The sequence below is a fragment of the Raphanus sativus genome, chromosome 9 (genome assembly GCF_000801105.2).
Source record: "Raphanus sativus cultivar WK10039 chromosome 9, ASM80110v3, whole genome shotgun sequence".
In the NCBI taxonomy this organism is placed as follows: domain Eukaryota; kingdom Viridiplantae; phylum Streptophyta; class Magnoliopsida; order Brassicales; family Brassicaceae; genus Raphanus; species Raphanus sativus.
In genome coordinates this window covers 1,284,877-1,310,703 of record NC_079519.1, presented here as the reverse complement: position 1 = coordinate 1,310,703, position 25,827 = coordinate 1,284,877, and the positions used below count along the sequence as shown (strand labels likewise).

Here is a 25,827-nt window from a genome sequence, read left to right as displayed (position 1 = left end):
TTAAATTAACTCTCGTTAGAAGGATTAATCTATAACCATTTAGATCACTACTGGGTGATCAAATAGATTTAGCTAATGATTAAAGTAGGAGAACTTATTTAGCTCTCTTTCTTGACCTTATAATTAAGTGTACTTGCATACTATATAAAGTTTCAAGAACTAAACATTTAACACTGGAAGTATCAAAAAATAAAACTTAAAACTAAAACTCGTAAAACATGCTCCTTTGATTTCTTGTAACAAAGACGTATGAAGTCTTATCTTTTTGCTCATTTGTAGTCATAGTAGCAGTTTCCATAGCCTGAAAATAAAGGGGGAAACGAAAATTTTTAGTTCAACATTTTCTATAATATTTGTTTTAGAAAGAAGAGGAAGAGAAAGACAATACTCACTTGGATTAGTTATGACAATGAGTCCAGAGTTCTTGAAGTTGCAGTTCCAATAGTTCCTTCCATGAGCTTGGTAGTAAAGATTCATGGCGACAGAAGCATGGTTTATGAGATTACCGGGGGAGTAACATGGACATCCACTCGATATAACGCGACAATCAACATGAGAACATGCGTAGTTTATGTTATCTAGAAGTGCTGCTTGGTCCGAAGAAGGTTTAGCCACACACCATGTCTTCATCTATAGCAACAAATTAGAACAAGGCTCATTTAAGCAAGAAGGACAAACATTGTTTTAACTTTTAATGATAACTTGTCTAAGCATATACCTCTGCGTTGACTTTGATAAAGTTTATTTCTGTGAGGAAAAGAATACCAAGATGAAACTGTTAAGTAAAAGTTAAAACTAGTGACATGTAATGTAAGATTCAGTAAGTAAACTAAGATGGCTGAGTACCTGACGAGAGGTAGAAGAAGATGAGGAAGCAAAGGCACATCCATGTTTTAGCCATGTTGTTAGATTTTTTTCTGAGTGAGAATTCTTCTACAAATCTTTTGTATATATAAATGATGAGCAAGTGATCAGTCATGAATTTTTTTTTATTTAAAAACAGTGAGAAGAAAGAAAGAAAATTTTTAGTTTATGTTTTCACGCTTTTGAGGTGAATAATCCAGCAAATTGCTTACAAGTAAAGTAAGAGTTTTAGCAAAAGTGACTGTATAAACCGTATTGTTAGAGATCATGTCGGTTTTGGTTTAAAGTTAAACCTAAAGATTCATATTCAATCTTATGTAATTGGCCATTTAAAGCACAACAACAAAGATCTCCATAATTTTACACTAGAAATACTTTGATATCCTTAAATTATATAACTTTTTGTCAAAAAAATTTTTTTGAAAAAAATAGCCTCCAAGTAGCTCATCTACCAGGTTTAATGTGTGAGAATAACATAAAAAGGATCACCGTCAAATAAATAACGGGACATCAAAACGTGAGCTGAGCTGTAAATTAGGGTAATGTTCAGATCCAATGCTCACTTTGTACGAGCATCTTAAAAAATGTAAATACTTAATTGATGTACTGTATTATGTATAATATATATGGCTTTTGTTTATAATCCTTCATTCCTCGGGAAAAAGATTATAGATTTGTAATAGTATTTAAATTACGTCTTAACTTTCCAGTTCACTTATCAAAGAAGCGAATCTCGAAGTCTCTTTTTCTCCACTGAAACTTTTATTTTGGAACTGAAATATTATTGGTTCAATCAAGAGCCTAAGTTTCTTAAAAACATACACTCACGAGCTTGGTCAGAGAGGAATAAGAAGAAAGAACATTTCTAAAGGCTAATGTATTCAAGCAATTTGACAACCTCGGTCATGGTCGGTCTAACAGCCGGTTCCGGTTCAAGACACATCATAGCTATACCAAACACATCATTCATCTCTTGAACCGGTGATCCACTTATTCTGTTATCTATCACCACCTCTGCTCTTTGGTCTCTTACCACTCCTTTTACCTGAATAAGAATTACGACGTCGTTTGCAACCGAACCAGAGTAGTTAACTTTTTTTAAACAATGAAAAGAGAAGACAAACTTCTTACCCAAGTAACAAGCTTTGTTCCTTCTTCAAAAAACTCATCATCTGTTGGTCTTCTTCCGGTTAAAAGCTCAAGAAGTACAACTCCAAAACTGTAAATATCTCCTTTCATTGTTGCTTTACCGGTGTCAAAATACTCTGTTTCAGACACACACACACATGAACAAAACCAATACTAAATCTCGGTTATGGATTTGAATTTCAACAAAGTCTAGTTCCTGTACAAACCAGGAGCTAAGTATCCAAACGTTCCAGCAACAAACGTCGAGACATGAGTCTTGTCTGGCTCCATCAAAGTGGCTAAACCGAAATCCGAAACCCTAGCTTCCATGTTATGATCAAGAAGTATGTTACTAGATTTGATATCTCTATGGATAATATGAGGAATGCAATCATGATGAAGATAAGATATCCCTCTAGCCGCTCCAACCGCTATTTTATACCTAGCCGCCCAATCCAAAACCTTTCCATCTCCAGATTTTCTTCCTACAAATACAAAAAGAAACCTGTAGCTCAAGAAAACAACTAGTTACAAGTTACTTGTCGTTCAAGAAACTACTCGAATATACGTGTTTGTGTTTAAATCCCCTTTTCAACGTACCGTGTAGATAAGAATCCAAGCTTCCGTTAGGCATGAGCTCATAGATGAGGAGATTGAAATGAGGAGAGGTGTAGTAACCATGGAGAGTTACAATGTTCCTGTGTTTTATATCAGCCATTGATTCTAATTCTCTATGAAACCCTCCGTCTCTCTCAGAGTCTCCTCTGTTTAGTCTCTTCACAGCAAAAGCTGTAGACTCATCAATGGCTAATCTGTAAACAGTTCCAAAACCTCCAGAACCAAGAATGTCTTTGTTACTCAGCTTATGTGTTTTCTTCATAAACAAGTCTGAGGAAACAGAGTTTAGTAATGGAGACCTAAACATCACCATCTTCCCACCTCCTTTAACTGAAAATTATATATTTAAAAAAAAAACATAAACTAAAACACTAGAGAAATCATTTACATAAATCAAATCTAGATGATCTTTACCTGGAAAACCATTTTCATGAACTGTATGTTTTCTCTTCCATCTCTTGTAGAGAAGAAGAGCTATTACAATCTTGCCAATGACAAAAACAATCACAGAGATTGTTATGTAAAGAGTTGTTTCCTTTGCATTAGCCATTGTTTCTACTATTCACAAATCCTTTGAATGGAAAGAAAAAAGATAATGGAGACAAGAAAAGAAGTTGGTTAAGGAGATGGACACAAGAAAAGGAAGTAGGTTTTACAACTTTTTTATCCTCACCAGCATTTCAACACGCCACATATGAACTATCCATAATGTTACTATTAGTATTACGTATGAAATGAAAACTGAGTTTCTATTATTAAAGAACATCCGCTTTTGTTGAAAACATTAAATGAGATGTGTACACACTTTATGCAAAAAGAAAAAAATGTGATAAAAGCACTCATGAAATATGGTTTGTTACCAGCTATTATCTAGCTTTTGTCGTTGACTTTGTTCTCTAAATCTAAAACAAGATCAGTAAAATAACTCATCAGTCATTGCAAATTGTAATGTTTAACATCAGTATAATCCTGACTCTGAGCTTTTACAGGAGGAAGAAGAAGATACTCTTTCATTACATATGTAAATAGACTTATAAGAAAGATCTTATATGTTTTTAGGGTCCCTATGTTTTTATGATGAAGGGTCCAAGGTCATAAGATCAAGGTGTGATTTTCCATTGAGCTTCTGAGCAAAGAAGGCATCAAAGAACTCTTGTGTGCTCATACTTTTGAACAAGCTTCCCTGCTGGTGCTTCTCCACAAGGCTTTTCGCCGGACCAATCACTGTCTCCTTTCCGGGACTGTGAAACATTGCAACAGATAACCTCTCTTTCTCTGAATTCACCATCACTCTATGCTCTATGCTTTGATATCTCCCGTTGGTTATGATCTTTTACAAAATAACAAAACCACTCACTACTATCAGAAGAATGTATCAGCAAAAGAACTATTAGTTGCAATCTCTTCTTACCTCTAGGATCTCACCAACATTAACAACTAAAGCATCTCGAAGCGGTTTCACCACAACCCACTTGCCATCTTTCTTGATCTGGAGCCCTTCCACCTGATTCACCTGCAATAGTATCGTGAGACCTGCAGCGTCTGAATGTGGAGTCAACCCGATAACTTCATCTGGCTGTGGACACGGCGGATAGTAGTTGATCTTGATAGATTGCCAAACATCTCCAAACAAATCCTCCATCTCTTCGCGTTTAACCTCGAGAACACACGCCATTTTCTCAAAGAGGATCTTAGCTATGCTCTTCACTTCAGAGGAGTACCTCTCCACGGTTTCTCTGAAAGAAGGAGGTAACTTGGAGAACAAGTGAGACTTGCGCGATGTAACCGGTTCGGTGGTGAGGATGAACATATCTCCCCAGTCGAGTTTCTGATCCTCGGACACGATGTTCACCTGTCCGAACCCTTCGAACTCGCCGCTCCTCTGCCAGAGCTTCTTCTTCTCTTCCATGGGGAGGTTGAAGAGATCTTGAACCTCTGACTCTAACGTTTCAAGAAAAGAAGAATCTATCCCATGGTTGACCAGCTGAGATTGAAAAACCAAAAGTAAGTAAAGAGAGAGCTAATATAAAATAATACAAATTAGAGACTTTTAACTTGAAAAAAACCCCAATCTTGGCAAGCGAGATCGAGCTTCTCTAGCTCTGCATCAATGGAGGAAAGAGAGCACAAGCGTTGCATGTCGATGATTGGAATCTCTGAGCTCAGACGAGAATCATCTGAAGTCTCTGTTTTGTCTTGATCAGACCGAAGATACCTCGGAGGAACGGTTGTGAAGTTGTTATCTTTCACGATCTCTAGAACAGAAGGGACCAGGAGAGAGCTCCACTGTGTTTCTCCTTCAGCCTCCATAGGTTTCTACCACCAAAAACAACAAAAGCTTGGAACTTTTGATCCACCCAACAACCAAGTTTCAGAACCGAACAAGAAACTGAAGTCAAGTCAGAGAAAAAGGGAAAAGACAGACTTTAAACTTCCAAAAATACCCTCCATATGTATTCTTATTACATAATAGCCTTTTCAAACCTCATACCACTTACAAGTCTACAACAAAATGTTTAATGTTTAGAGATCATGAAGTCTTTGAAAGAGTGGAAGATTCAAAGGTAAATGTCACCGTAAACAAGACCGACATAAACAGTTTTTTTTTTTAATTACCAAAGAAAGACAAAACATGACTGACCAAAGAAAGACAAAACAGTTCTTAGCTCTCCAGAAGACAAACCTTTTGGTTCAAAAGACATAACTAAACGGTCCTGGCTGAGTGAAAAAAAATCCCAACTTTTTCATTTCTTTTTCAGTCTTCAAGCTGTTTAGGGGCACTCCGTCTCCAGACACCAGCCAAGACGCTACCGATGATGGAGTGACAGACGCTAGAAACAGCGCACGGTACTGCAGTCAGCGGATTTCCAAAATGCTCTGCCGCCAGAACTAGTCCAAGCACCGAGTTCTTCGCCATTTTTACAAAAACAAAAAACAACTTCAGTTGGAATTGAGTTTTTAAAAGAGCTCTGTTTACTGAACTGTGACTTACCTGCATGCCAACTTCGATAGAGACAGTTCTCGACGAAGCCACATCAATTCTGAGCAATCTCGAGAGCAGATAGCCAAAGAGGAAACCAGAGAGGTGAAGAAGGACACAAGCCATGACCACTTGTTTCCCGGACGTGAGTATCGCAGAAGCGTTCTGACCAATAGCAGTCCCGCAGAGAATCGCGACCGTTCCAACCGCAATCGGTGCCATAAGAGGAGAAACAAACTTCACCACCCTTTGAAAGTACTGATTCATAAATGCACCAGCCAGCACTGGGAGAAGAACCACCTGTGGGGGCCAGGAAAGGGGTTAATAATCCCAAAATGTGAACAACCAAGAAACTCAACTGAACCAACACCAAACCAAATCAAACCTGTAGTGTTGACTTTACTAATCCAAGAGCATCAACTGCGACGTATTGTTTGGCAAGCTTAGCTGTAAGAAGCGGCGTCATGATCTAAGAAAACGAAGACAAAAGACTATTATTATTTTATGGTTGCCTTAATCTTTAGAAGAGGAGACCAATGACAGACTAACCACAGCTGAAAGAGTACTAGCTGCTGTCATCAACACTGATAGTGCAACATTCCCACTGTAACATTTAACAAAGAAACTGAGATCAGATCGGTGCAATGTAAATGAACAATATTACTTCTCTTTTTTTGTTTACCGTGCAATGTAAGTGACTATATTACTTGCCGTACCTTTCCAAATAAAACAAATGAAAAAAAAAAAGGTAATCAGATCACATAACATGAATAGACAAAAATGTTGTTAAAACTTCAATCAAAAGCAAAAGAGTGTTGTTTCTTTTACCGCCTGGACAGCAACCAACCAATATGAGACCGGCAGCATAATGTGATGGCAAATTCAAGAGCTTACTCACTAGAAATGCTGATAATGGCATGACCTGTAACATCATTCCTCAGCCAGTTATGTGACTTATCCAAGCTCTAAAACTACCATTCCAAGCCAAAGAACTGGTAACTACAAAAAGGCTAGCTCATGCACTGAGTAATCATCTTAAACCATCAATATAATGAGCTCAACCAAGGCCACATACTACTCAACAACGTCATGGTTAACAACACTTGGTTCCTTCAAGATCTCATCTTTTTCTATTAACTTAATATTATTCCATCAAAGGGACAATAAACCAACCGAGTACTGCAAGAGAAAGCCAGCGAAGAGCTCTTTAGGCATCTTCAACGCGCCGCGGAGATCATCGAGAGTCAACGTCATCCCCATTCCGAGCATGGTGATGGTGAGACCTATAATGGTCAAATCGGGAGTGACCCAATTGAAAGCCCCCGGCTTCACCAGCCCCAGCAAACACCCCACCGAAACCCACACCGGAAACGCCGTCGACACCGCCTCTCCCACAAACTCCACCCACTCCCCAAAGCTCCTCCCTTTCTCAGTAGGGAAGTCGCCGCTCGACGACGAAACTCCTCCGCATCGAGTTAAAAGTTCGACACTTCTTCGCTGCTTACACGTAAGGGAAGGAGCCACTCGGCGACGCGACTCGAGAGATATCTCGCGACTCGTCGAACAAGAGATTCGCCGAAGATGCACTTGAGCGAGTTTAAACTTTCGAAAGGAGTTCGCTTTCAATTGCGGCGTCGTTGTTCCGTTCGAGAGGGAGAGAGAAACCACGGAGGAGGCCATTTTTCTTCGCCGGCGATTTTCTAATCGGAGCAACGAAGAAGAAGAAGAAGACACCCGAACATGTACTCACGTGCCGTCACGTGATCTCAGCACGTTTTAATTTTACATTACTAAATGGTCCCTCAAAGAAAACTTATTTATTCGCTCTACCCCCCGCTTAAATTAGTGTTGCATAAGCGCGCTTTACATGTTAGTGGTATATTCTAGTTTAATTCAGTCACAAGTGACCATAATTGAATGTGTCGGTGATCTGATTGATTCGAGCATATGGGCGCTACTGCATTGAATGATTGCATATCAAATTTAGTAATACTAATCAATCAATACGAATTCAATTGCCACGTAAATTTACGAAAACAGTCCTTAGATAGGAATGCGTATTTAATGAGAGTTTACAGAACTTTTGAGAGCCATATATGGCACCTACTTTGTATTGGAAACTCTTTTAGCTAATGAAATTTCACCTCGTTGTTCAAAAGGAGAGCCATATATGGCACCTACCACTACCTCAAACGCAAACGCAAAGTCCTTGTCTCATAAAATTATATTCCAAATTTAGATTTTTTGTTATCATTACAATCAGATTGTCTGAATCAAAACAAATTATATCAAAGAATAAATGGATAATTTTGTTTTATAAAATCCTTCGCATTTTCAAATCCAATACTAAAATTTTCTAATCATTACATTCAGATTTGTCCAAATCAAAATTTAAAACAAGAAATCAACCAGTAATCAATACTTGCATATTAGTTAACAACAACAACACGCGAAGTTAATGTCTTAACCAAATCGCGCGTTCTCAATCGAAACACGCGTCTCACAAGTCGCGAACCTACCCCCGCCCCCTTACATGTAAATAACAGAAAGAACCAAAGGGCATTTTCGTAACTTTAATCTGTATATAAACAAACTCCTCTGCTCTTCTTCCCTCTCAACGGAGTCAGTCTCTCGTCTGTGCGGTGTGTTTGATCGTCAAAAAAAAAAAAACCCAAAATTCTCAGAGAAAGAGAGAGGTATGTCATAGAATCTTAATTATCGTAACGTTTCATTTCTAAAGTTTCTTACTTTATATAGCTATTTCGATAAAGTCTCTACCTTTCGATGTTCCTAAGTTTAGTTTCTCGTTAGATCTGAGATCTAAAGGTTTCATTTTGATGTGTTGGTTTCTTTATTGTCTAGATGGCTTCTCCGTACACGCCCAAGAACATACTCATCACCGGAGCAGCCGGTTTCATCGCCTCCCACGTGGCGAACAGGCTAATCCGAACCTACCCTCACTACAAGGTCGTCGTCCTCGACAAGCTCGACTACTGCTCCAACCTCAAGAACCTCAACCCTTCAAAAAACTCCCCGAACTTCAAGTTCGTGAAAGGAGACATCGCCAGCGCCGACCTCGTCAACCACCTCCTCGTCACCGAACGCATCGACACCATCATGCACTTCGCCGCCCAGACCCACGTCGACAACTCCTTCGGCAACTCCTTCGAGTTCACCAAGAACAACATCTACGGCACCCACGTCCTCCTCGAGGCCTGCAAGGTCACGGCCGGGCAGGTCAAGAGGTTTATCCACGTCAGCACAGACGAGGTTTACGGGGAGACTGATGAGGACGCGCTCGTGGGGAACCACGAGGCGTCCCAGCTTCTCCCCACCAACCCTTACTCCGCGACCAAGGCGGGCGCGGAGATGCTTGTGATGGCGTATGGGAGGTCTTACGGCCTCCCAGTGATCACCACTCGTGGGAACAATGTCTACGGGCCGAATCAGTTTCCCGAGAAGCTGATTCCCAAGTTTATTTTGCTGGCGATGAGAGGGAAGGTGCTGCCGATTCATGGGGATGGTTCCAACGTGAGGAGTTATCTTTACTGCGAGGACGTGGCTGAGGCCTTTGAGGTGATTCTCCATAAAGGAGAGGTGGGGCATGTTTATAACATTGGGACTAAGAAGGAGAGGAGAGTGAACGACGTGGCGAGAGATGTTTGCAAGCTCTTTGGGGTGGACCCTGAGAAGAGTATTAAGTTCGTTGAGAACAGGCCTTTTAATGATCAGAGGTATTTTCTTGATGACGAGAAGCTGAAGAAGCTGGGGTGGTCTGAGAGGACGACGTGGGAGGAAGGGTTGAGGAAGACTAAGGAGTGGTACACTCAGAACCCTGAGTGGTGGGGTGATGTCTCTGGAGCGTTGCTTCCTCATCCCAGGATGCTGATGATGCCTGGAGGGAGAGGACACTTCGATGGTTCCGAGGAGAGTTCTTTAGTAACTGATGAGAAGCCGAGTCAGAGGAACCACATGGTGGTTCCAAGCCTAAGGAGCGCACCGCAGAAGCTTTCTCTCAAGTTCTTGATTTACGGGAAGACGGGATGGATCGGTGGTTTGCTTGGGAAGATATGTGAGAAGCAAGGGATTGCTTACGAGTATGGGAAGGGGAGGTTGGAGGATAGAGCGTCTCTTCTGCAGGATGTTGTGAGTGTTAAGCCGACTCATGTTTTCAACTCGGCTGGTGTGACTGGGAGACCTAACGTTGACTGGTGTGAGTCTCACAAGACGGAGACTATCCGTGCCAACGTGGCTGGGACTTTGACTCTAGCTGATGTCTGCAGAGAGAATGGTCTTCTCATGATGAACTTCGCTACCGGTTGTATATTCGAGTATGATGAGAACCATCCCGAAGGTTCAGGGGTTGGGTTCAAGGAGGAAGACACTCCCAACTTCACTGGCTCCTTCTACTCAAAAACCAAAGCCATGGTGGAGGAGCTGCTCAAGGAGTTTGACAACGTGTGCACGTTACGAGTGAGGATGCCTATCTCTTCGGATCTAAACAACCCACGCAACTTCATCACCAAGATCTCTAGGTACAACAAAGTAGTGAACATTCCGAACAGCATGACTGTGCTTGACGAGCTTTTACCGATCTCCATAGAGATGGCGAAGAGGAACTTGAGAGGGATATGGAACTTCACGAACCCCGGGGTGGTGAGTCACAACGAGATCCTGGAGATGTACAGAGACTACATCAACCCGGAGTTCAAATGGGCGAACTTCACGTTGGAGGAGCAAGCTAAAGTCATTGTGGCTCCGAGAAGTAACAACGAGATGGATGCTTCTAAGTTGAAGAAAGAGTTCCCTGAGCTACTCTCCATCAAGGAGTCTTTGATCAAGTATGCGTTTGAACCAAACAAGAAGACTTAGAAAGAGTGTGTGATAAGGTTGTGTGATTCTTCATTAGATCAATCACTAATAATAATATGTTTTGTTTATTGTTCTTGTTATATTGTTTGATCACACCCCCCCACACTATCACTAGGGGTGTTTGTAGTTTGATTATTCTATGTAATTTTTATTAATCACTTTGCTATCTACTCTTTATTAGATTAGAATAAAAAACCACTAAAAAGAGTAATGTAATGGTTACTTGTTACAAAACAAATCATTTATTGGGGGGGTTACAAGAACACTCTGAGCAGTGCAGACAGTCTAGGGTTGGTTCTAAGATGAGTTAGGGAAGTGATGTGTCGGCGAGCTTCTCTAAGAAGCAAACAACATCATCAGGCGAGCCAAGGAGATATCTAGCACTGGTGCGTGTACGACCAACTGCACAAGAGAAGTAGTTCTCTCCTTTGAGGTCAAGCACGTTCCAAGAGATCTTCTCTGGTGAAGGACGTCTTGAGTTCCCTAAGCTATGGTTGTTGGATGATGATCCTCCACTTTTTCTCTCTGTTGTTGTTGCTGTCTGCAGAGATCTCTGTGAAGAGGCCTTGTTGTTGTGGTGGTTGTTAGAGTGAGAGGATGAAGATTTTGAACTGCTTTTGTTGTTGTTGTTGTTGTTGTTGTGTGTTGACTTTGAAGGCGGTCTTCTGTCTCCTCCTCCTCCTGATGATGATTTGGTTGTACCACTATCAGATGATGGTCTGGACCGTGCGATGGCTGGGATGATGTCTGATGGGAGTTCCGGTTCAAAGAAAGTGTAGACATCTTCGTCCTTCCCCAGGAAATGACCAATGCACAAGACGTAATCAATCGGTGTGGTCATGGACTTGCTATGCACTATCTCTCCTAGAATCCGATCTATCGCAGCTCCCTTGGTCACACCAACTGCACGGACCTCGACAGAGCGGCTTCCTTGGACGACATCAACTGATGCGTTAGAGATTGGACCTGTCCATAAGTGTTGTAACAGGTCTCTTGCTTGAAGTCTCCCGAACTCAACATCTGCAATGAGAAATTGAGTTAAAGTCTTGTTGAATGATTTTTAATGGAAGGTAAAAAAAAAAACAACAGTGGTAGTCAAGTTACCTGCATATTTGTAGTTCCATATAAGAGAAGTGTCACGTGTTTCAAAGTGTGACCTTGGTGTTCTCTCAGTGAAGTACTTGAAAACATGCTACACAAATAGAAAAGAAACAAAAAACAGAACTCAGGCTGAGATTGAGATGTGTTTTGTCTGAAAAATGCAGGTTATCTTATTTTACCTTAACGCTATCAACCCATTCCATGTTCAAGTGTTCTGGCATTGTAGTCATCCACTCTCCATTTGTAAGCCTTAGGAACATCCCATTTTCTGCTGCCAACCACATATCATACTCTCCGAAGTTCTGATTTTAAGTAAAAAACAAGTCGGTTAGTTAAAACTTAAAAGTGTTATAACAAGAAAAGGAAACAACAGAAAGAACATACTTTGTCCAACACGCTTCTGCTGCTTCCGCTTAGGACAACTATAGTTGTACTTGGATCACTGCATAATGCCTTTAAAGGTCCTTTTAGCTCTGGGTGTAAGTTAAGATCCATCTCCTTTATCTGATCACCTCTTCTCCCTTGGTTATCCACTGGTTCAGTCAGTGTTGCATTGAACCCCTGAAATGTTTTTTTTTTCAAAGTTACAAAGAGAAAGTGACCGACCACAAGGTATGGTTAAAAGTGACCACAAAGTTACCAGGATCAGTAGCCTGTTGTTAGACTTTGAATACCGTCGGATAGCATCATCCTGTGGAAGCTCAGGTGGGACTTTGCTGATTCTTAGCTGAGCCTCAATTACAGTATCATTTAGTTCACTGCAAGATATGTTGTTGAAGTGTTACACATCTCAATAGCTTGTAAGGACGGACCATCTCATTTCAGCATTAATGATAAGCATACAATACCTCACAAAAGTTTCAGCCCATTCTTGAGCGGTGTGAGTTTTGACATGATGGAAGTTATGCCTATGTCTTTTCTCTCTCTCTTCAGGTGACATGTTCAGAGCCTGTCCAATGGAGGCAGCAACTTCCGTAATGTTCCAAGGATTCACAAGAATGGCTCCAGCACCTAGAGACTGTGCAGCACCTGCAAACTGTCAAACAATTTTTTTTTCCTGAGAGATTGAACCATTTATAGTTTGTTCCCTCTTTATATGAGTATGATAAGAGTGATTACTTCACTGAGAATGAGGACTCCCTTTTTAGCCTCTTGGCAAGCAACAAACTCGTAGCTGACAAGGTTCATCCCATCTCTCAAAGATGTGACTAGTGCAACATCTGATGAAACAGAAAGAGACTAAATCAGATGACAGAAAAACTAAACTGTAACCAATACCCACAAGTAGCTAAACAATTTACCTGTGACTGCATAAAGTGCACATAGAGCATAAAAGTCCAGAGAACGATCCTGATCACAAAGTGTCATGTTCAAACTATAAGATCTATAACAACAAATATGTAGAGCATGATGCAGCTATCTTTTATCAATCCATAGTAGTACCATCAAGAACAGTCTACTAACAGACGTACAAGTCCTAACATTCAACTGTATAAACACAAAGATCGCTGAAAAAGCATGGAGGAGAGAAAGAACAGACCAGGTGATGTATTGGAACTTGAGTCAGTGTCCCAAAACGACCATTAATGCGTCCAACAATCTCATGAACTTGGCTTGTGAGTTTTTGATCTGTAACAAAAACGAGAGATTACACCCACACAAGTTCATTTTGAATAGCTGCCATGCAAGAACAGAGTCAAAGAAAATCAAGAAAAGCTTACACTCAGAGACATCTGTTCTTGTTGGCACTGCAATTTGCAGCAGCACAACTTTGTCACGCCAGCTAGCATTTTCCTCGAGAAATTTTTCAAATGCAAGAATCTTTTGTGGAATCCCTTTGATCATATCAAGCCGATCAACACCTAACATCACCTGTCAATACAACAAGAAAATCATTGAAGATGGAGAATAAACACTTCCATTGTCTTTGCCTCAGAAGAGCTTTCATAATAAACCATACCTTTCTGCCAGCAAAGCGTTCTTTCAACTCCTTCATGTGTTGTATCACGTCAGGGACTTCAAGTGCTCTTATAAACCGCTCAGAGTCTATGCCTATTGGAAACTGAAACCCAAAGACAAACAAAAAAAAAGAAGACATTGTGATAAGGCTTCCAAAAAGAACTAGGTGTTATGTAATGAGATGGCCATACAGCTGCTACTCGAGTGAGCCTGCCTTGATCCTCAACACCCTCAGGTGTTCCTTCAAGTCCAAGAATACGTGTGCACGCACTCACAAAGTGTCTTGCATAGTCATATGTATGGAAACTGAGAAAAGTATACAACACACATTGATAAAGAACCTGTCAAAAAGCACTAGTAATAATAACTAGAGTCAAGCAGACGCTTTTACCCTACTAAATCAGCAGCAAGAACTGATCTAAGCAGCTCTGATCTTGAAGGAAGCGTCCTGTGTATCTCAGAAGAAGGAAACGGTGTGTGGAGAAACCATCCTACTTTCATCTTGCTGTTGTACTCCTTGAGACACTTGGGAAGGAACATGAGATGATAATCATGGCACCAGACAACATCTCCTTCTTCATAGTGCTCATTCACAACATCAGCAAACATTTGATTTGCTTTCTTGTATGCAGTAAACTGAGACTGAAAGCTTCTTGTTGTGGCGAGACGGTCTTCTTGTGGAAGTCCAAGGTAATGAAACAGAGGCCACAGAATGTTGTTGCAGTAACCATTGTAGTACTGATGCACAATCTCTTCATCAAGAAACACAGGTATACACCTCTGCAAGTTTAAAAAAAAACAATTAAAGAAACTAATTCTTATTGGCAGCAACATCAAGAACAAGAACAAGAGATACTACCTCCGTTTCATATTAAATGTATATACAAAAATTTTGTTACAAAAAAGTGTCATTTTAAGATCTCAATTCATTTTATGTCATTAGTTTATCTCTTTTATCATTAAACAAACTAAGAAAAAAAAATTAATAGAATTTAATAGTTAAATAAGGGTACTATGTTTACCTTCTCAGCTAAAGCTTTGGTAAGTGCCTTTTGACCAACCTCATCAGGGACATTAACACCAGCCCAACCAATCCATCTGGCTTCAAACTCCTTTACACCTAAGAGAGCACTAACTAGACCACCAGCACTGATCTCTAAAGACCATGAATCTTCACCTCTTCTCACAGCAGAAACCGGGAGCCTGTTAGCAACTACAAGTAGCCGTTGCCTGTTGTAAGGCCTCACTTCTTGCCTCTCACAGACATCATCGTGAGCCATAGCAGCAGCAGCACCTTCCAGGTACTGCTCAACATATTGCTGCCTCGAGCTGTCACCTTCTAAACGCTGCAGGTCGTTCTCAGAGTTTTCAGAACAGTCATTAGGATTGAGTGCACGGTTGCTCCTCCTCTTCTCTCTGAGCTCTCTTTCTCTCAAGAGCCGTTCTGTCCGAGAGAGTGGGATGTGAGAAGAGCTGAGGTTGTACTTGTTCCCAGGCATACGCTCACACCAAAACAACAGCCAAATAAGCTCAGTTTCAATCCAGAGAGTAACCTGCATTTTATTATTGTTGAAAAGCAAATCAGGCCAACATTAAGAAACCAAAACATAAAAGAAAATGCCACTGTGAATCACCATTCACCATACACTGAATGTAAAAGAAGCAATCAGGCCAAGGAATAAGCATCTCTAGAGTTATTACAAAAGGCAAATAACAAAAAAAAAACACAACACTAACCAGGAAGGGCACATGAATCACACATCTTCATGGCTACTCAGCAAAAAAATTGTGACCAGTGATCCCTAAACACGAGCAAGAAAAAAGGCTTAATTTGAGGATATTTTTTTTATTAATTTGTTTCTTGAGGTGGGTTTCAAGTCGTTATCAACGAGAGAGATGGCAAGTAAATAGAGCCAAAAGAAACAGATAGTGAGAAGTTGAAAGGGAACGGTGGGAGAGATATTATCACAGAGAGAGAGAGAGGGAGCAACAAAATCCTCGTGTAAGCTTTACAGACTATACACAGAGTCTTCACAGCCATGCAAGTGTTTACCACTTACACAAAAAGGATACTTGTCTGAAAACACACACCAAAGACTTTAATCTCTCCTTTTTCACAAATCCTAACAAAATAAATTTTTTAAAGTCTACAAAAGATCTTCCAATAATTCGCCAAAGAACTAAAAGAAAAATTAGATTAACACCGCCGGTGAAGAGCAAAGAAAGATCAGACACACATACACACTTAGCAATCACGAGATGACGTAAGAACTAGGTTTTGTAAAAGATGAGATGACGAAATCATTAATGAAAGGATTAATCGTCTCCTACGTATAGCTCTGTGGGTCCCTTCGTCTATCCGGATCCTAGAGCCGCTCCTCCTACGCCTGGCCAAGCTTGCTTTTTATTTAACATTTATTTATGTAATTAATTCCGTTTCACAATTACGAAATATTTTATATATATAGTTAAAAAATAACATTTTATTTTTATAAATAAAATAGATAACCTAAGAAAAACATTTATCTAAAACATAAATCTTTCATCTACAAAGTATATACAAATCTCAAATATTTATTTTTGTGAACGAGAAGAAATATTTTATTATTATTTTGTATTATTAACCTAACCCAACAAGTAATTTTATATATCTGAGTACGACATTAAAAGGTTTAAGCTAAAATTGACTTCTCTCTCTCTCACTCGGCCAAGCTGACGTTGGAATTTGATACTGGGAAATACAACGAAGAAAGATCTCTCTTTTTTTATTGGAAATGGATATTTTTCTCTGTAGACCAGAAAGATTTTTTTTTCTTTAAAAGTAGAAATTCTAGATAGGGTGTAGAAATTCTAGATAGGGTGTGGAAAACAAGAGTTAGTACTTGGTAGCCACAGACAGTCTCAAAAGATTAAACCCCACATATATCGTATTCAGTCTAGTTTTGAACCACTATCAGTAGCAAGTCAGATCAGAATTATGCAAAAGAGGAAAAGAAACCAAAATAAAAATACTGTATTTCAAGTAATATTTAGAAGAGAGAGGACTCTCAAGCAAACTTGCATAGTTTAGTAACACCAGAAGAAAAGAAAAAAAGGAATCAGATGCTTTAAGTCAGAAAGACAGAAAGTGTTGTCTTTGCATAGCACTGACCTCAAGTGTGGCTATTAAATGAGTAAAATCGACATCTGACTTTCTACAGTACACTCTCTTTGCATAGATATAACAATGTCAAACATTTGAATGATATGCACAATGGAAAATAATGTACACAGAAGAGAAAAAACATTATTCGTTTTTTAGAGTTGTTACTGTTTATATATTGACTTTAGAAGGAGAAAAGAAAGTCACATGATGTCCCAAGCCAACAACACAAGCATGAGGACACAATGTTCCTTTAATATGGTAGTAGAAGAAGAAGACGAAGACTTAGTATGTGTTTATGCTGTGTGTGCGTGGATAACAACATACGGAGCGTCCAATAACATGTGTCGGTAACAAAAGGCAAAGGATAAAGAAAGTATAACAAACTGGTGGTCCACCTAATAAGACAGGAAATCTAAGCATCATATATTTACGATAGAAAAAGTTATACGATTTTGGTGATCTCACTTTTGCTTTGGCCGTTGATATATGTACAGTATATATGTCCTATTATTTGAAAAAAAAAATATAGTTGAAAGTCTAGTAGTTAAAGCTTTATATAACCCTACAAACATGTGAGTGAGATAAATATAAAGAGAAATAACAAAAGAAAACACTAGAAAACCCCAGGACTAGGAAACAAGAATCTGTCACAGACCTTGCACTTGTTCTAACGTTTAAAGACTATCCTGTAACCAAGTGGCACTGTATATATCAACCATTTTCAAACTAGAATACAGGTACGAGAAATGCATTAAGATTGCTTTTTCCCGTGAAGACTGCAGTCATAAAGCAGTGACTCATTCAAGTAGACACGGAATCTACAATCGCTAAGGACCCCACCAAAGATCTTGTTAAATTGAGAACAAAGTTGAAAAAGATGGACCATTTATCACGCACACAAAAAGTTTATAATTTCCCTCTAGAATGGTCTGTTTTAAGTATTGGAGTGATATATGAAAAGGAGAGTACATGCAAATGAGTTTTTTAGTCATGGATGGATTCATATATAGAATAAGATACTATCCAATCACAAGTTGAGATTAGAATGTTTAAAACTCATGAACCAACAACACAGATCATTATCATCATTATTATCCTTTTTGGATCTTGCAAAAAGAAAAGCATCCTTGAATTTTTTTTTTTAAATGCTATTTATGTGCTTTTCAATAAACCAAGGATTTTGTAAAGCACCTTAATCAGGAAACAAGACACCAGTCAATATAATATTATCTAGTTTATCTTAAGAATACTTCAATATGTTAGTTATATATATGTATATGGCACAAGAACTTTCTAATGAGTTTTATAAGTAATGAACGTCTAGAATCCAAGTACTGCACATCAAGTTTCAGTCACTTATGTTTCAGATAACGAAAGAGTACATTCAAGAAACTTGCGCTGGTTCCTCTTATGCTTCTTTTCGGTTAAATCATGATTCAAGAAACAGAGCAAATCTCTATAAAATCCAATCATATCAACAACTAAAGATCTCAGAATCAGAGTCGAGAGATCAAACAAACAAATTAGGAGAAATTGATCGAAGTGAGAAGTATACCGAGACCACAACGATAAGGCTAAATCAATCCATGATCACCAGTTATGTAAAACCACGAAACCCTAATAACCATGAGATAATAACTCTTAAGGGGAAAAAACTAGGTTAAGCACATCAAAGTTAAACAATCTAAAGCGGAAACTGCTTGTAATGAGATGAGATCAGCGAGGGAAAAAACTAACCTAGATCGAGGAACGAAGCAGCCGCCGGATAAAGCAAGAGAGGCTTGTTGATAGAGAGAGACGAAAGCGATGATGGAGACACCAGCAGAGATCGATGGAGATCGTGTGAAAGGTTTTTGTAGGAGAGTGTGTGTTTGGCTGAGAGAGAGAAATAGAGAGAGTATGCAAGGAGGAGGAGAAGGGGCAGCCTTCTATGGTTTATGGCCCAATCATTTGGAGGGAATTTGTTCTCTCTTTTTCACCTTTTAAATTCCATTTTTTAATATATAGTTTTTTGTAACTTTTCTTCATCAGCCAAAAGATTAGATATAGCCAACAAAATAGAAAATAAAGGATTACTTTCGCCCCACAACCAAAAGTAATGATATCAAATCTTAATTATTGTTCTTGCTGACTACTGTTCCACAAATTATTTTTATTTTCTAAGTCAAAGTATTCAATATTCTTATTTTTTTTGGAAACATCAATATTCTTTTTTTTCAAACAAATATCAGTGCTAAAGACCATTTCTTACTGATATATTTTTGAGAAAAAAATGATATTACAATTATGTATTTTCATAAAACTTTAAACTTGTATAATTTTTTTTTATATTTTGGCAGTTGAAACCAAGAAAGCTAAAACATTATGTTGGCTTCTGAAAATTTATAGGTAAAATATGACTTCTTAAAAAACTTACAGCCAGAATCTCTAGAGTATTCAAAATTTCAAATATAGAGATTTTTAAGAAAATAACAATCTTTTTTTTTGAACTTATTATAACAATCTTTATTCTACAGTAAAAAACTGAAAGTGGTATATTTTATCTTAATCAGATCCATAATTCAAAATTGGAGAATTTTCAAAAATACCATTTTCAAGATACCATTATTCATCTTTACCACCACTAAACACACATTTTCAAAAATACCTTATTTATTAAAATGGTAAAGACTCTTATATCTTTGTTTTTATATGTTTCTCAAAATTCTAATCCCAAATTCTAAATCCTAAACCTCTAATTCTAAACCCTAACCCCAAAATCTTCAACTCTAAACCCTAAACCCTAAACTATATACCCTAAATTCAATATCCTAAACCCTAAACCCTAAAGTCTAAACTATAAACCCTAAATCCTCAATTCTAAACCCTAAATCCTCAACTCTAAACTCTAAACTATATACCTTAAACTCTAAAACATCAAATCTAAACCATAAATCCTAAACCTTCAAATCTAAACCCTTCATTAAAAGTAATGGTAAAAGTGGTTAGTGTAAACATGAAAAGTGGTACTATGAAAATGGTATTTTTGGCAATTTCTCTTCAAAATTTGGTATTCAAATCTTCTTGAGCTATTTATCTCAAATTCATTTACTTTATTTACGTGGACTTAAGGATATTTTTTGGGTAAATCTAAAAATACTATCTTAATTTTACAGCCAAAATATTTGGAAGTTTTTTTTGGGCAAGTGAACATAAGGTTTTATAAGTCGAAAGTCTAACGCTTTCAGGCAATTTGTGTAAAATTTCAAGTTTAAACATCCCTGAAAACAATAAAGCGAAATCTGAGTTTTAAAATGTCAGTAAATTGTTATATCCTTTGCTTCCAAAAGCTTAATTAATCAAATAGAAAATTTTGAATATGTCGACGTTAAATAAGTTAACAGAATAACATGATTGGGCCACATGAGAGACCACGACGGGGACCTTTACGTACGTCAGCGTATAACTTTTAATTCATGGGCATCATCTGACTCATCGCATAGACACTAACCTGTTACTATTTGTTACTAACGTTATTATCTTACACTATACGGTTTATATATATTCCGTTTATATTGTTTAAATATCTGATTAGAGACTTGCGTCAACGTGTGTGAGTGGAGCATACAGCGCAGAAGAAATTCCATTCCAGATGAACAAGATTTAGATCGTCAATTAAAATACTAACAACAAAGGCTGCAACTTGTAAAGTGTTTAGAAATTGTTTTCCCATAGATTCGAAGTTAGGAAATGTAATAAACTATAGATATGCTTTTCGTGGTCGCAGGGATCACTTTTTGCTAAACTTTTTATTTGCTTTTCTTAATCAATATCTTTTTTTGATATACACTTTTAATCAACATCTTGTTCTTGTATGTTTTTCGATTTATCAAAAAAACATCTTGTTCTTGTATGTGGCTTTTTTCGTTGTACAGTAGTTGTCGTCGTCGACAATTTTTATTGCTTTAAGTCCACTGTTTTAAAAGTTGAGAGTTAAGAAACGACCACTGACCAGTGGTTTCGCCGTAGTCAGTGCACTAAATTGATATTTACTGAATTTTTTAAACAATATTCTTAAAAAACATATTTAAATAAACCGCCCATGCATGATCCATAAAGTTTTTTATAACTAATCCCTAAAGTTATTTGAAAAAAAAGTTACAGTTTTAGAAATAGACAACTTTTATTTTTCAAACAGTGATAATTGTTTTCTGGTTTCAACTTTGGATGGGCAAAATGCTATTTTAATAATGACCAAAGTAAATCTATTTTGTCTGGAGAAAATTAACGACCAGATAAAAGAAGTTAATTATTTGGTCTTCTGTTAATTCAGATTGGCACTTGAAAGACACTTTAAGTATGCAAATTATATTTGATAACTTTTTTTTTTTGAAAAAGGGCTTTAATTTTTTTTCTTGATATGCAATTCAAAACAGGTTGGCAAAAAGTGATAGAATGGAAAGATGGAATTGTCATGTATTCTGCAGTGAAGTGGTGGAAACTAGAAACCATCTTTTACATTTGCCCATTCTCAAAGGAAGTCCGGAAGGGTTTAGCTGCTATAAAGCTGCTGATGGAATCTGAGTACACTAGCAAATGGGATCAGATTGTAGATTTCATCTCCGCTGGTTCTCAAAAAAAAAAACAAAAGCCGTCTATTTTTTACTAGGTCTGTATTTCAGACTACGATTCATTTTCTTTGACGAGAGAGAAATGGGATAAGGCATGGATAGCAGCATCACAATACCAATCTATTAGGAAAGATTATTGATAAACAAATTCGGAATAAGATCTCATCGATGAGAGAAGTGGGAAGCAAATAAAGAATGCTATGTGGATGTGGTTTTCTCCTAATGCTATGTGGATGTGGTTTTCTCCTGGATAATTCTTAGAAAAATTTTGGTAGATATTTAGTATTTAGAGAAATAAACAAAAAAAAATCAAGAACTCTTGGTCTAGTGGTAATAGAACTTCAGCTAGAGTGTCCGTCATGTGTTTGAGTCATTTTGGTCACCTTCCAATTTATAATCGTGCATGCTCAGTTGAAAGATTTCGTGGAATTATTCTAGGTTTACTGTCTCAAATCCTCCACGGTCATCAAAAAAAAAATGATAGATATTTTTTTATTAGAACACTTAAAAGAGAACTACAGTCATTGTAAAACAGTTTTTTTTTTGAATTTATTTAACATTATTTCAAAAAGAAAAAGAATTTGGTTTGAATTTAGTTAAAATATCTTGAATCTATAAATTTCTTTTGGTGTATTATTTGTATTTTTTACTCGTACTTAAAACTGACACTACAAGAAAACAGCATTTTGGCGAGGAAAATTAACGAGGAAATATAATCCTCGTAAATGTACGAGGAACTTACGAGGAATTTACAACGAAAGAAATAAACCTCGTTATTTTCTCGTAAACTAACGAAGATAACATTTCGTCGTAAAGCCCACGTAACTTTACGTGGTCTTTACGAGGAAATACATTTTCCTCGTAAAAACCACGTAAAGCTTGCATTATCTTTACGAGGAAAACTGGAAATATAATTTCCTCGTTAAATCAACGTAAATTTACGTCACCTTTACGAGGAAATGATATATGTGAACTTAACGAAGAATTTTAAAGCACGTTTTTTTTGCTACCTACCTTTTCCTCGCAAATTCATCGCAAAACTTCAACTACCAGATTCGAAAATTTTCTATAAATATGGAAGTTTCAACATCATTTTAAACACACCAACAAGAAAAAAAAAGAAAAACGTGAAAGGAAAAAAATGTCAGGCTCTGGGAATGTCTACGAGTTGCGGAGGTGGATGTATATGCATAGAGATGCTAACGGGAGAGTGACGAAAGAATACATTGCGGGACTGGAGACATTTATGCATCAAGCAGATTCCACACCGCTCGCCCTAGAAAGCGGTAAGATGTTCTGTCCATGTCGGAAATGCAACAATTCGAAATTGGCAAATCGTGAAAATGTTTGGAAGCATTTAATAAATAGAGGTTTCACGCCAAATTACTATATCTGGTTTCAACATGGAGAAGGTTATAATAATTATGATCAGAATGAAGCTAGTAGTAGTAATAGCAATTTTCAGGAAGAACCGGTTGCTCTTCATTTGCATAATGAACCTAGTTACCATCAGGAGGAGCAGATGGTAGATTTTGATAGGGTTCATGATATGGTAACTGATGCATTTGTAGCTCATGATGAAGATGAAGAACCTAACATAGATGCAAAAAAGTTTTATGAAATGTTAAATGCGGCGAATCAACCACTTTACAGTGGTTGTAGAGAAGGTCTCTCTAAATTGTCGTTGGCTGCTAGAATGATGAATATTAAAACTGATCACAATCTACCTGAAAGTTGCATGAATGAATGGGCAGACTTGTTCAAAGAGTATTTACCGGAAGACAATGTGTCTGCTGATTCTTATTATGAGATTCAGAAACTGGTGTATAGTCTTGGGTTGCCTTCGGAGATGATAGATGTTTGCATCGACAACTGCATGATCTACTGGGGAAATGATGAGAAGTTAGAAGAATGTCGATTCTGCAAGAAGCCACGATTCAAGCCGCAAGGACGGGGACGTAATAGGGTACCGTACCAAAGGATGTGGTACCTACCAATTACAGACAGATTAAAAAGATTGTACCAATCAGAGCAGACTGCTGGAAAGATGAGATGGCATGCCGAGCATACTCAGACGGATGGTGAGATGACACATCCATCAGATGCAAGAGCCTGGAAACATTTTAACAAAGTATATCCGGAATTCGCTAGCAATATCCGGAATGTGTATCTCGGATTATGCACAGATGGATTTAGTCCATTCGGAATGTCAGGGAGACAATATTCATTGTGGCCAGTCTTTCTTACGCCATACAACCTGCCACCGGAGATGTGCATGCAACGGGAGTTGCTATTCTTGACCATATTAATACCTGGTCCGAAACATCCTAAAAGGTCGCTGGATGTTTTCCTGCAACCACTGATAAAAGAGTTGAAGGATTTGTGGTCAACAGGGGAGAGGACGTATGACTGCTCAACGAAGACGAATTTCACGATGCGAGCGATGCTTTTGTGGACCATAAGTGACTTTCCTGCCTATGGATGTTGTCGGGATGGACTACACATGGGAGATTAGCTTGTCCATATTGTAATGGAGCGACAGATGCGTTTCAACTGAAGAATGGGAGGAAGACAAGTTGGTTCGATTGTCATCGTAGATTTCTTCCCATTGGCCATCCGTACCGAAGAAACAAGACATTGTTTAGGCACAAAAGGGTTGTGAGAGACACTCCTCCTCCATATTTAACTGGAGAAGAAACTGAAAAGCAACTCGATTACTATGGAGTTTTGGAAACAGTTCCTCGTGGTGGTAATTGGCATGTTCCCCCTAATATGCCTGATTCTTACGGTGTTCATCACAACTGGCACAAGAAGAGTATATTTTGGGAGTTGCCATATTGGAAGGATCTTCTTCTGCGCCACAACCTCGATGTGATGCATATAGAGAAGAATTTCTTTGAGAACATCATGAATACAATATTGAATGTCCCGGGGAAGACAAAAGACAACATAAAATCAAGGTTAGACTTGCCGGATATTTGCTCAAGAAGCGAGTTACATATAAACAGCAATGGGCAAGTTCCTGTTCCGATATTCAGATTGTCTTCAGAAAAAAAGTCGGTGTTGTTCAACTGGGTAGCATCAGAAGTGAAATTCCCCGATGGGTATGTTTCAAATCTGTCTAGATGCGTTGAAAAGGGTCAAAAGTTCTCTGGGATGAAGAGTCATGACTGTCATGTCTTTATGCAACGACTACTTCCCTTTGCTTTTGCGGAGCTACTTCCTACAAACGTACATGAAGCACTTGCAGGTACTATATTTATTATTGCAGTTATTTTATATATAATGATTTAGTTTGAAATATATATGACTAATATGTGTATAATTGTTTTTGGAATATACAAGGCATTGGAGCATTTTTCAGGGATCTGAGCACCCGCACCCTTAAAGTAGAAGTCGTGGAACAGCTTCAAGAGAACATTCCCATCTTATTGTGCAACTTGGAGAAGATATTTCCTCCTGGGTTTTTTGACGTAATGGAGCATCTAGCTGTCCACCTTCCATATGAGGCATTGCTTCGTGGACCTGTACATTACGGATGGATGTATCAGTATGAGCGAGCCATGAAATATTTGAAGGGAAAAGCAAAGAACCTTGCAAAGGTTGAAGGTTCTATAATTGCTGGAAGTTTGACGGAAGAAACTTCTCACTTCACATCGTACTACTTTGCGTCAAAAGTACGTACTCGGAAAAGAGCTCCAAGGAGATATGATGATGGTGGTGTCGCGCCAACATACGCAGTTGCTGGTGTTCCAGACAACTTTAGCCAGATTGGGCGACTGGGTGGAAAATCAAAAGAGGTTTGGTGGTCGAGTGAAGAAGACGCTCATAGTGCACACACCTATATTCTACTTAATTGTGAGGATCCATTGATTCGTTATTTTGAAAGGTAACATAAATGGACACGTATATATAAATTAACACATATATATAATTGCCAAATATTACGTGGAATTAACGAGGCTTTTTTTTTTTTTTTTTCCTCGTTATTTCCTCGTAGGTTTACGAGGTTTTAACGAGATATGTTGTCTAAACCCCTAAACCCTAAACCCCAAACCCCATATTTCTTATCTCTTTTGTCTAAATCCCAAACTCCAAACCCCATTAATAATTTTATAATTTTCAAAAGATTATATTTTTAAATCTTCAAAAGATTATATTTTCAAATCTTCAAATGATTATATTTTCAAATCTTCAAATGATTATATTTAAATAAATAATTTGATTTTGTATAAGTTTAAATTAGGAAGAAGAGATTGATATTAGAATTTAAAGAATTGTGATTATAAATTTTGAGGTTTGAAATGTTAAGAATATTGAGTTTGAGGTTTTGAATGAAAAATAAAGGATTGAGGTTTGGAATTGGAATATGAAGAGTAGAAGATAGGAAAGATGGTGTTTGTGGTTTGGGGTTTTTGATTTTAGAGGTTTAGAAAGAAAACCTCGTTAATTCCTCGTAATTTACGACGAAATAACGAGGAAAGTAGAAAAAAAGAAATACAGGGGCCTCGTTAATTCCACGTAAGCACAAATCGTCGTAACGCCCTCGT

General features: G+C 38.0%; 7 protein-coding genes across 7 annotated transcripts; 2 read left to right on the top strand and 5 right to left on the bottom strand.

Annotated features, from left to right (window-relative positions):
• Window positions 1-51: 51 nt before the first annotated feature.
• Window positions 52-1,063, bottom strand: LOC108826726 (glucan endo-1,3-beta-glucosidase). Its single transcript, XM_018600100.2, has 4 exons — window positions 847-1,063; window positions 719-747; window positions 393-630; window positions 52-301 (listed from the first exon to the last, which is right to left on the bottom strand). Exons 1-4 carry the CDS (start codon window positions 977-979, stop codon window positions 270-272), a joined length of 432 nt encoding a protein of 143 aa, XP_018455602.2. The 5' UTR covers window positions 980-1,063; the 3' UTR covers window positions 52-269.
• Window positions 1,064-1,593: 530 nt separating this feature from the next.
• LOC108826261 (receptor-like serine/threonine-protein kinase At1g78530) lies at window positions 1,594-3,296 on the bottom strand. The gene is made up of 5 exons (XM_018599650.2): window positions 3,025-3,296; window positions 2,593-2,940; window positions 2,220-2,477; window positions 1,996-2,129; window positions 1,594-1,909 (listed from the first exon to the last, which is right to left on the bottom strand). The coding sequence occupies exons 1-5, from the start codon at window positions 3,158-3,160 to the stop codon at window positions 1,730-1,732; spliced, it is 1,056 nt and encodes a 351-aa protein (XP_018455152.1). The 5' UTR covers window positions 3,161-3,296; the 3' UTR covers window positions 1,594-1,729.
• Window positions 3,297-3,527: 231 nt separating this feature from the next.
• LOC108827057 (protein SRG1) lies at window positions 3,528-4,920 on the bottom strand. The gene is made up of 3 exons (XM_018600405.2): window positions 4,666-4,920; window positions 4,022-4,594; window positions 3,528-3,940 (listed from the first exon to the last, which is right to left on the bottom strand). Exons 1-3 carry the CDS (start codon window positions 4,918-4,920, stop codon window positions 3,683-3,685), a joined length of 1,086 nt encoding a protein of 361 aa, XP_018455907.1. The 3' UTR covers window positions 3,528-3,682.
• A 278-nt stretch (window positions 4,921-5,198) lies between these two features.
• LOC108827056 (probable sodium/metabolite cotransporter BASS1, chloroplastic) lies at window positions 5,199-7,364 on the bottom strand. The gene is made up of 7 exons (XM_018600403.2): window positions 6,764-7,364; window positions 6,419-6,512; window positions 6,273-6,306; window positions 6,140-6,194; window positions 5,976-6,059; window positions 5,603-5,890; window positions 5,199-5,518 (listed from the first exon to the last, which is right to left on the bottom strand). Exons 1-7 carry the CDS (start codon window positions 7,268-7,270, stop codon window positions 5,366-5,368), a joined length of 1,215 nt encoding a protein of 404 aa, XP_018455905.1. The 5' UTR covers window positions 7,271-7,364; the 3' UTR covers window positions 5,199-5,365.
• A 773-nt stretch (window positions 7,365-8,137) lies between these two features.
• On the top strand, window positions 8,138-10,620 carry LOC108827055 (trifunctional UDP-glucose 4,6-dehydratase/UDP-4-keto-6-deoxy-D-glucose 3,5-epimerase/UDP-4-keto-L-rhamnose-reductase RHM1). The gene is made up of 2 exons (XM_018600402.2): window positions 8,138-8,286; window positions 8,453-10,620. Exon 2 carries the CDS (start codon window positions 8,453-8,455, stop codon window positions 10,460-10,462), a length of 2,010 nt encoding a protein of 669 aa, XP_018455904.1. The 5' UTR covers window positions 8,138-8,286; the 3' UTR covers window positions 10,463-10,620.
• A 24-nt stretch (window positions 10,621-10,644) lies between these two features.
• LOC108827053 (alpha,alpha-trehalose-phosphate synthase [UDP-forming] 1) lies at window positions 10,645-18,611 on the bottom strand. Its single transcript, XM_018600399.2, has 15 exons — window positions 18,405-18,611; window positions 14,545-15,075; window positions 13,914-14,302; window positions 13,714-13,828; window positions 13,524-13,625; window positions 13,285-13,435; window positions 13,104-13,192; window positions 12,865-12,913; window positions 12,683-12,783; window positions 12,412-12,599; window positions 12,204-12,321; window positions 11,948-12,124; window positions 11,743-11,865; window positions 11,567-11,654; window positions 10,645-11,482 (listed from the first exon to the last, which is right to left on the bottom strand). The coding sequence occupies exons 2-15, from the start codon at window positions 15,019-15,021 to the stop codon at window positions 10,770-10,772; spliced, it is 2,880 nt and encodes a 959-aa protein (XP_018455901.1). The 5' UTR covers window positions 15,022-15,075; window positions 18,405-18,611; the 3' UTR covers window positions 10,645-10,769.
• A 4,747-nt stretch (window positions 18,612-23,358) lies between these two features.
• Window positions 23,359-25,191, top strand: LOC130499663 (uncharacterized). Its single transcript, XM_056993967.1, has 2 exons — window positions 23,359-24,527; window positions 24,623-25,191. The coding sequence occupies exons 1-2, from the start codon at window positions 23,759-23,761 to the stop codon at window positions 25,168-25,170; spliced, it is 1,317 nt and encodes a 438-aa protein (XP_056849947.1). The 5' UTR covers window positions 23,359-23,758; the 3' UTR covers window positions 25,171-25,191.
• Window positions 25,192-25,827: the final 636 nt, after the last annotated feature.

Bases quoted from the DNA above. Each gene is read 5' to 3' on its own strand.
- LOC108827057 (XM_018600405.2), bottom strand. From the start codon at position 4,920: ATGGAGGCTGAAGGAGAAACACAGTGGAGCTCTCTCCTGGTCCCTTCT. The intron at 4,595-4,665 runs GTTAAAAGTCTC...TTTCAATCTCAG, and splicing joins AAGATTGGGGTTTTTTTCAA to CTGGTCAACCATGGGATAGA. The intron at 3,941-4,021 runs GTAAGAAGAGAT...ATTTTGTAAAAG, and splicing joins ATGTTGGTGAGATCCTAGAG to ATCATAACCAACGGGAGATA.
- LOC108827056 (XM_018600403.2), bottom strand. From the start codon at position 7,270: ATGGCCTCCTCCGTGGTTTCTCTCTCCCTCTCGAACGGAACAACGACG. The intron at 6,307-6,418 runs GTAAAAGAAACA...TTATTTGGAAAG, and splicing joins GGTTGGTTGCTGTCCAGGCG to GTACGGCAAGTAATATAGTC. The intron at 6,195-6,272 runs GTAAACAAAAAA...TAAATGTTACAG, and splicing joins ATAGTCACTTACATTGCACG to TGGGAATGTTGCACTATCAG.
- LOC130499663 (XM_056993967.1), top strand. From the start codon at position 23,759: ATGTTGTCGGGATGGACTACACATGGGAGATTAGCTTGTCCATATTGT. The intron at 24,528-24,622 runs GTACTATATTTA...GGAATATACAAG, and splicing joins CGTACATGAAGCACTTGCAG to GCATTGGAGCATTTTTCAGG.
- LOC108826726 (XM_018600100.2), bottom strand. From the start codon at position 979: ATGACTGATCACTTGCTCATCATTTATATATACAAAAGATTTGTAGAA. The intron at 748-846 runs GTACTCAGCCAT...TTTTCCTCACAG, and splicing joins CTTCTTCTACCTCTCGTCAG to AAATAAACTTTATCAAAGTC. The intron at 631-718 runs GTATATGCTTAG...TTGTTGCTATAG, and splicing joins TTATCAAAGTCAACGCAGAG to ATGAAGACATGGTGTGTGGC.
- LOC108826261 (XM_018599650.2), bottom strand. From the start codon at position 3,160: ATGGCTAATGCAAAGGAAACAACTCTTTACATAACAATCTCTGTGATT. The intron at 2,478-2,592 runs GTACGTTGAAAA...TTGTATTTGTAG, and splicing joins CTTGGATTCTTATCTACACG to GAAGAAAATCTGGAGATGGA. The intron at 2,130-2,219 runs GTTTGTACAGGA...TGTCTGAAACAG, and splicing joins GTTTGGATACTTAGCTCCTG to AGTATTTTGACACCGGTAAA.
- LOC108827053 (XM_018600399.2), bottom strand. From the start codon at position 15,021: ATGCCTGGGAACAAGTACAACCTCAGCTCTTCTCACATCCCACTCTCT. The intron at 13,436-13,523 runs GTATGGTTTATT...TTGTATTGACAG, and splicing joins AACGCTTTGCTGGCAGAAAG to GTGATGTTAGGTGTTGATCG. The intron at 12,322-12,411 runs GTATTGTATGCT...CATATCTTGCAG, and splicing joins TGGGCTGAAACTTTTGTGAG to TGAACTAAATGATACTGTAA.
- LOC108827055 (XM_018600402.2), top strand. From the start codon at position 8,453: ATGGCTTCTCCGTACACGCCCAAGAACATACTCATCACCGGAGCAGCC.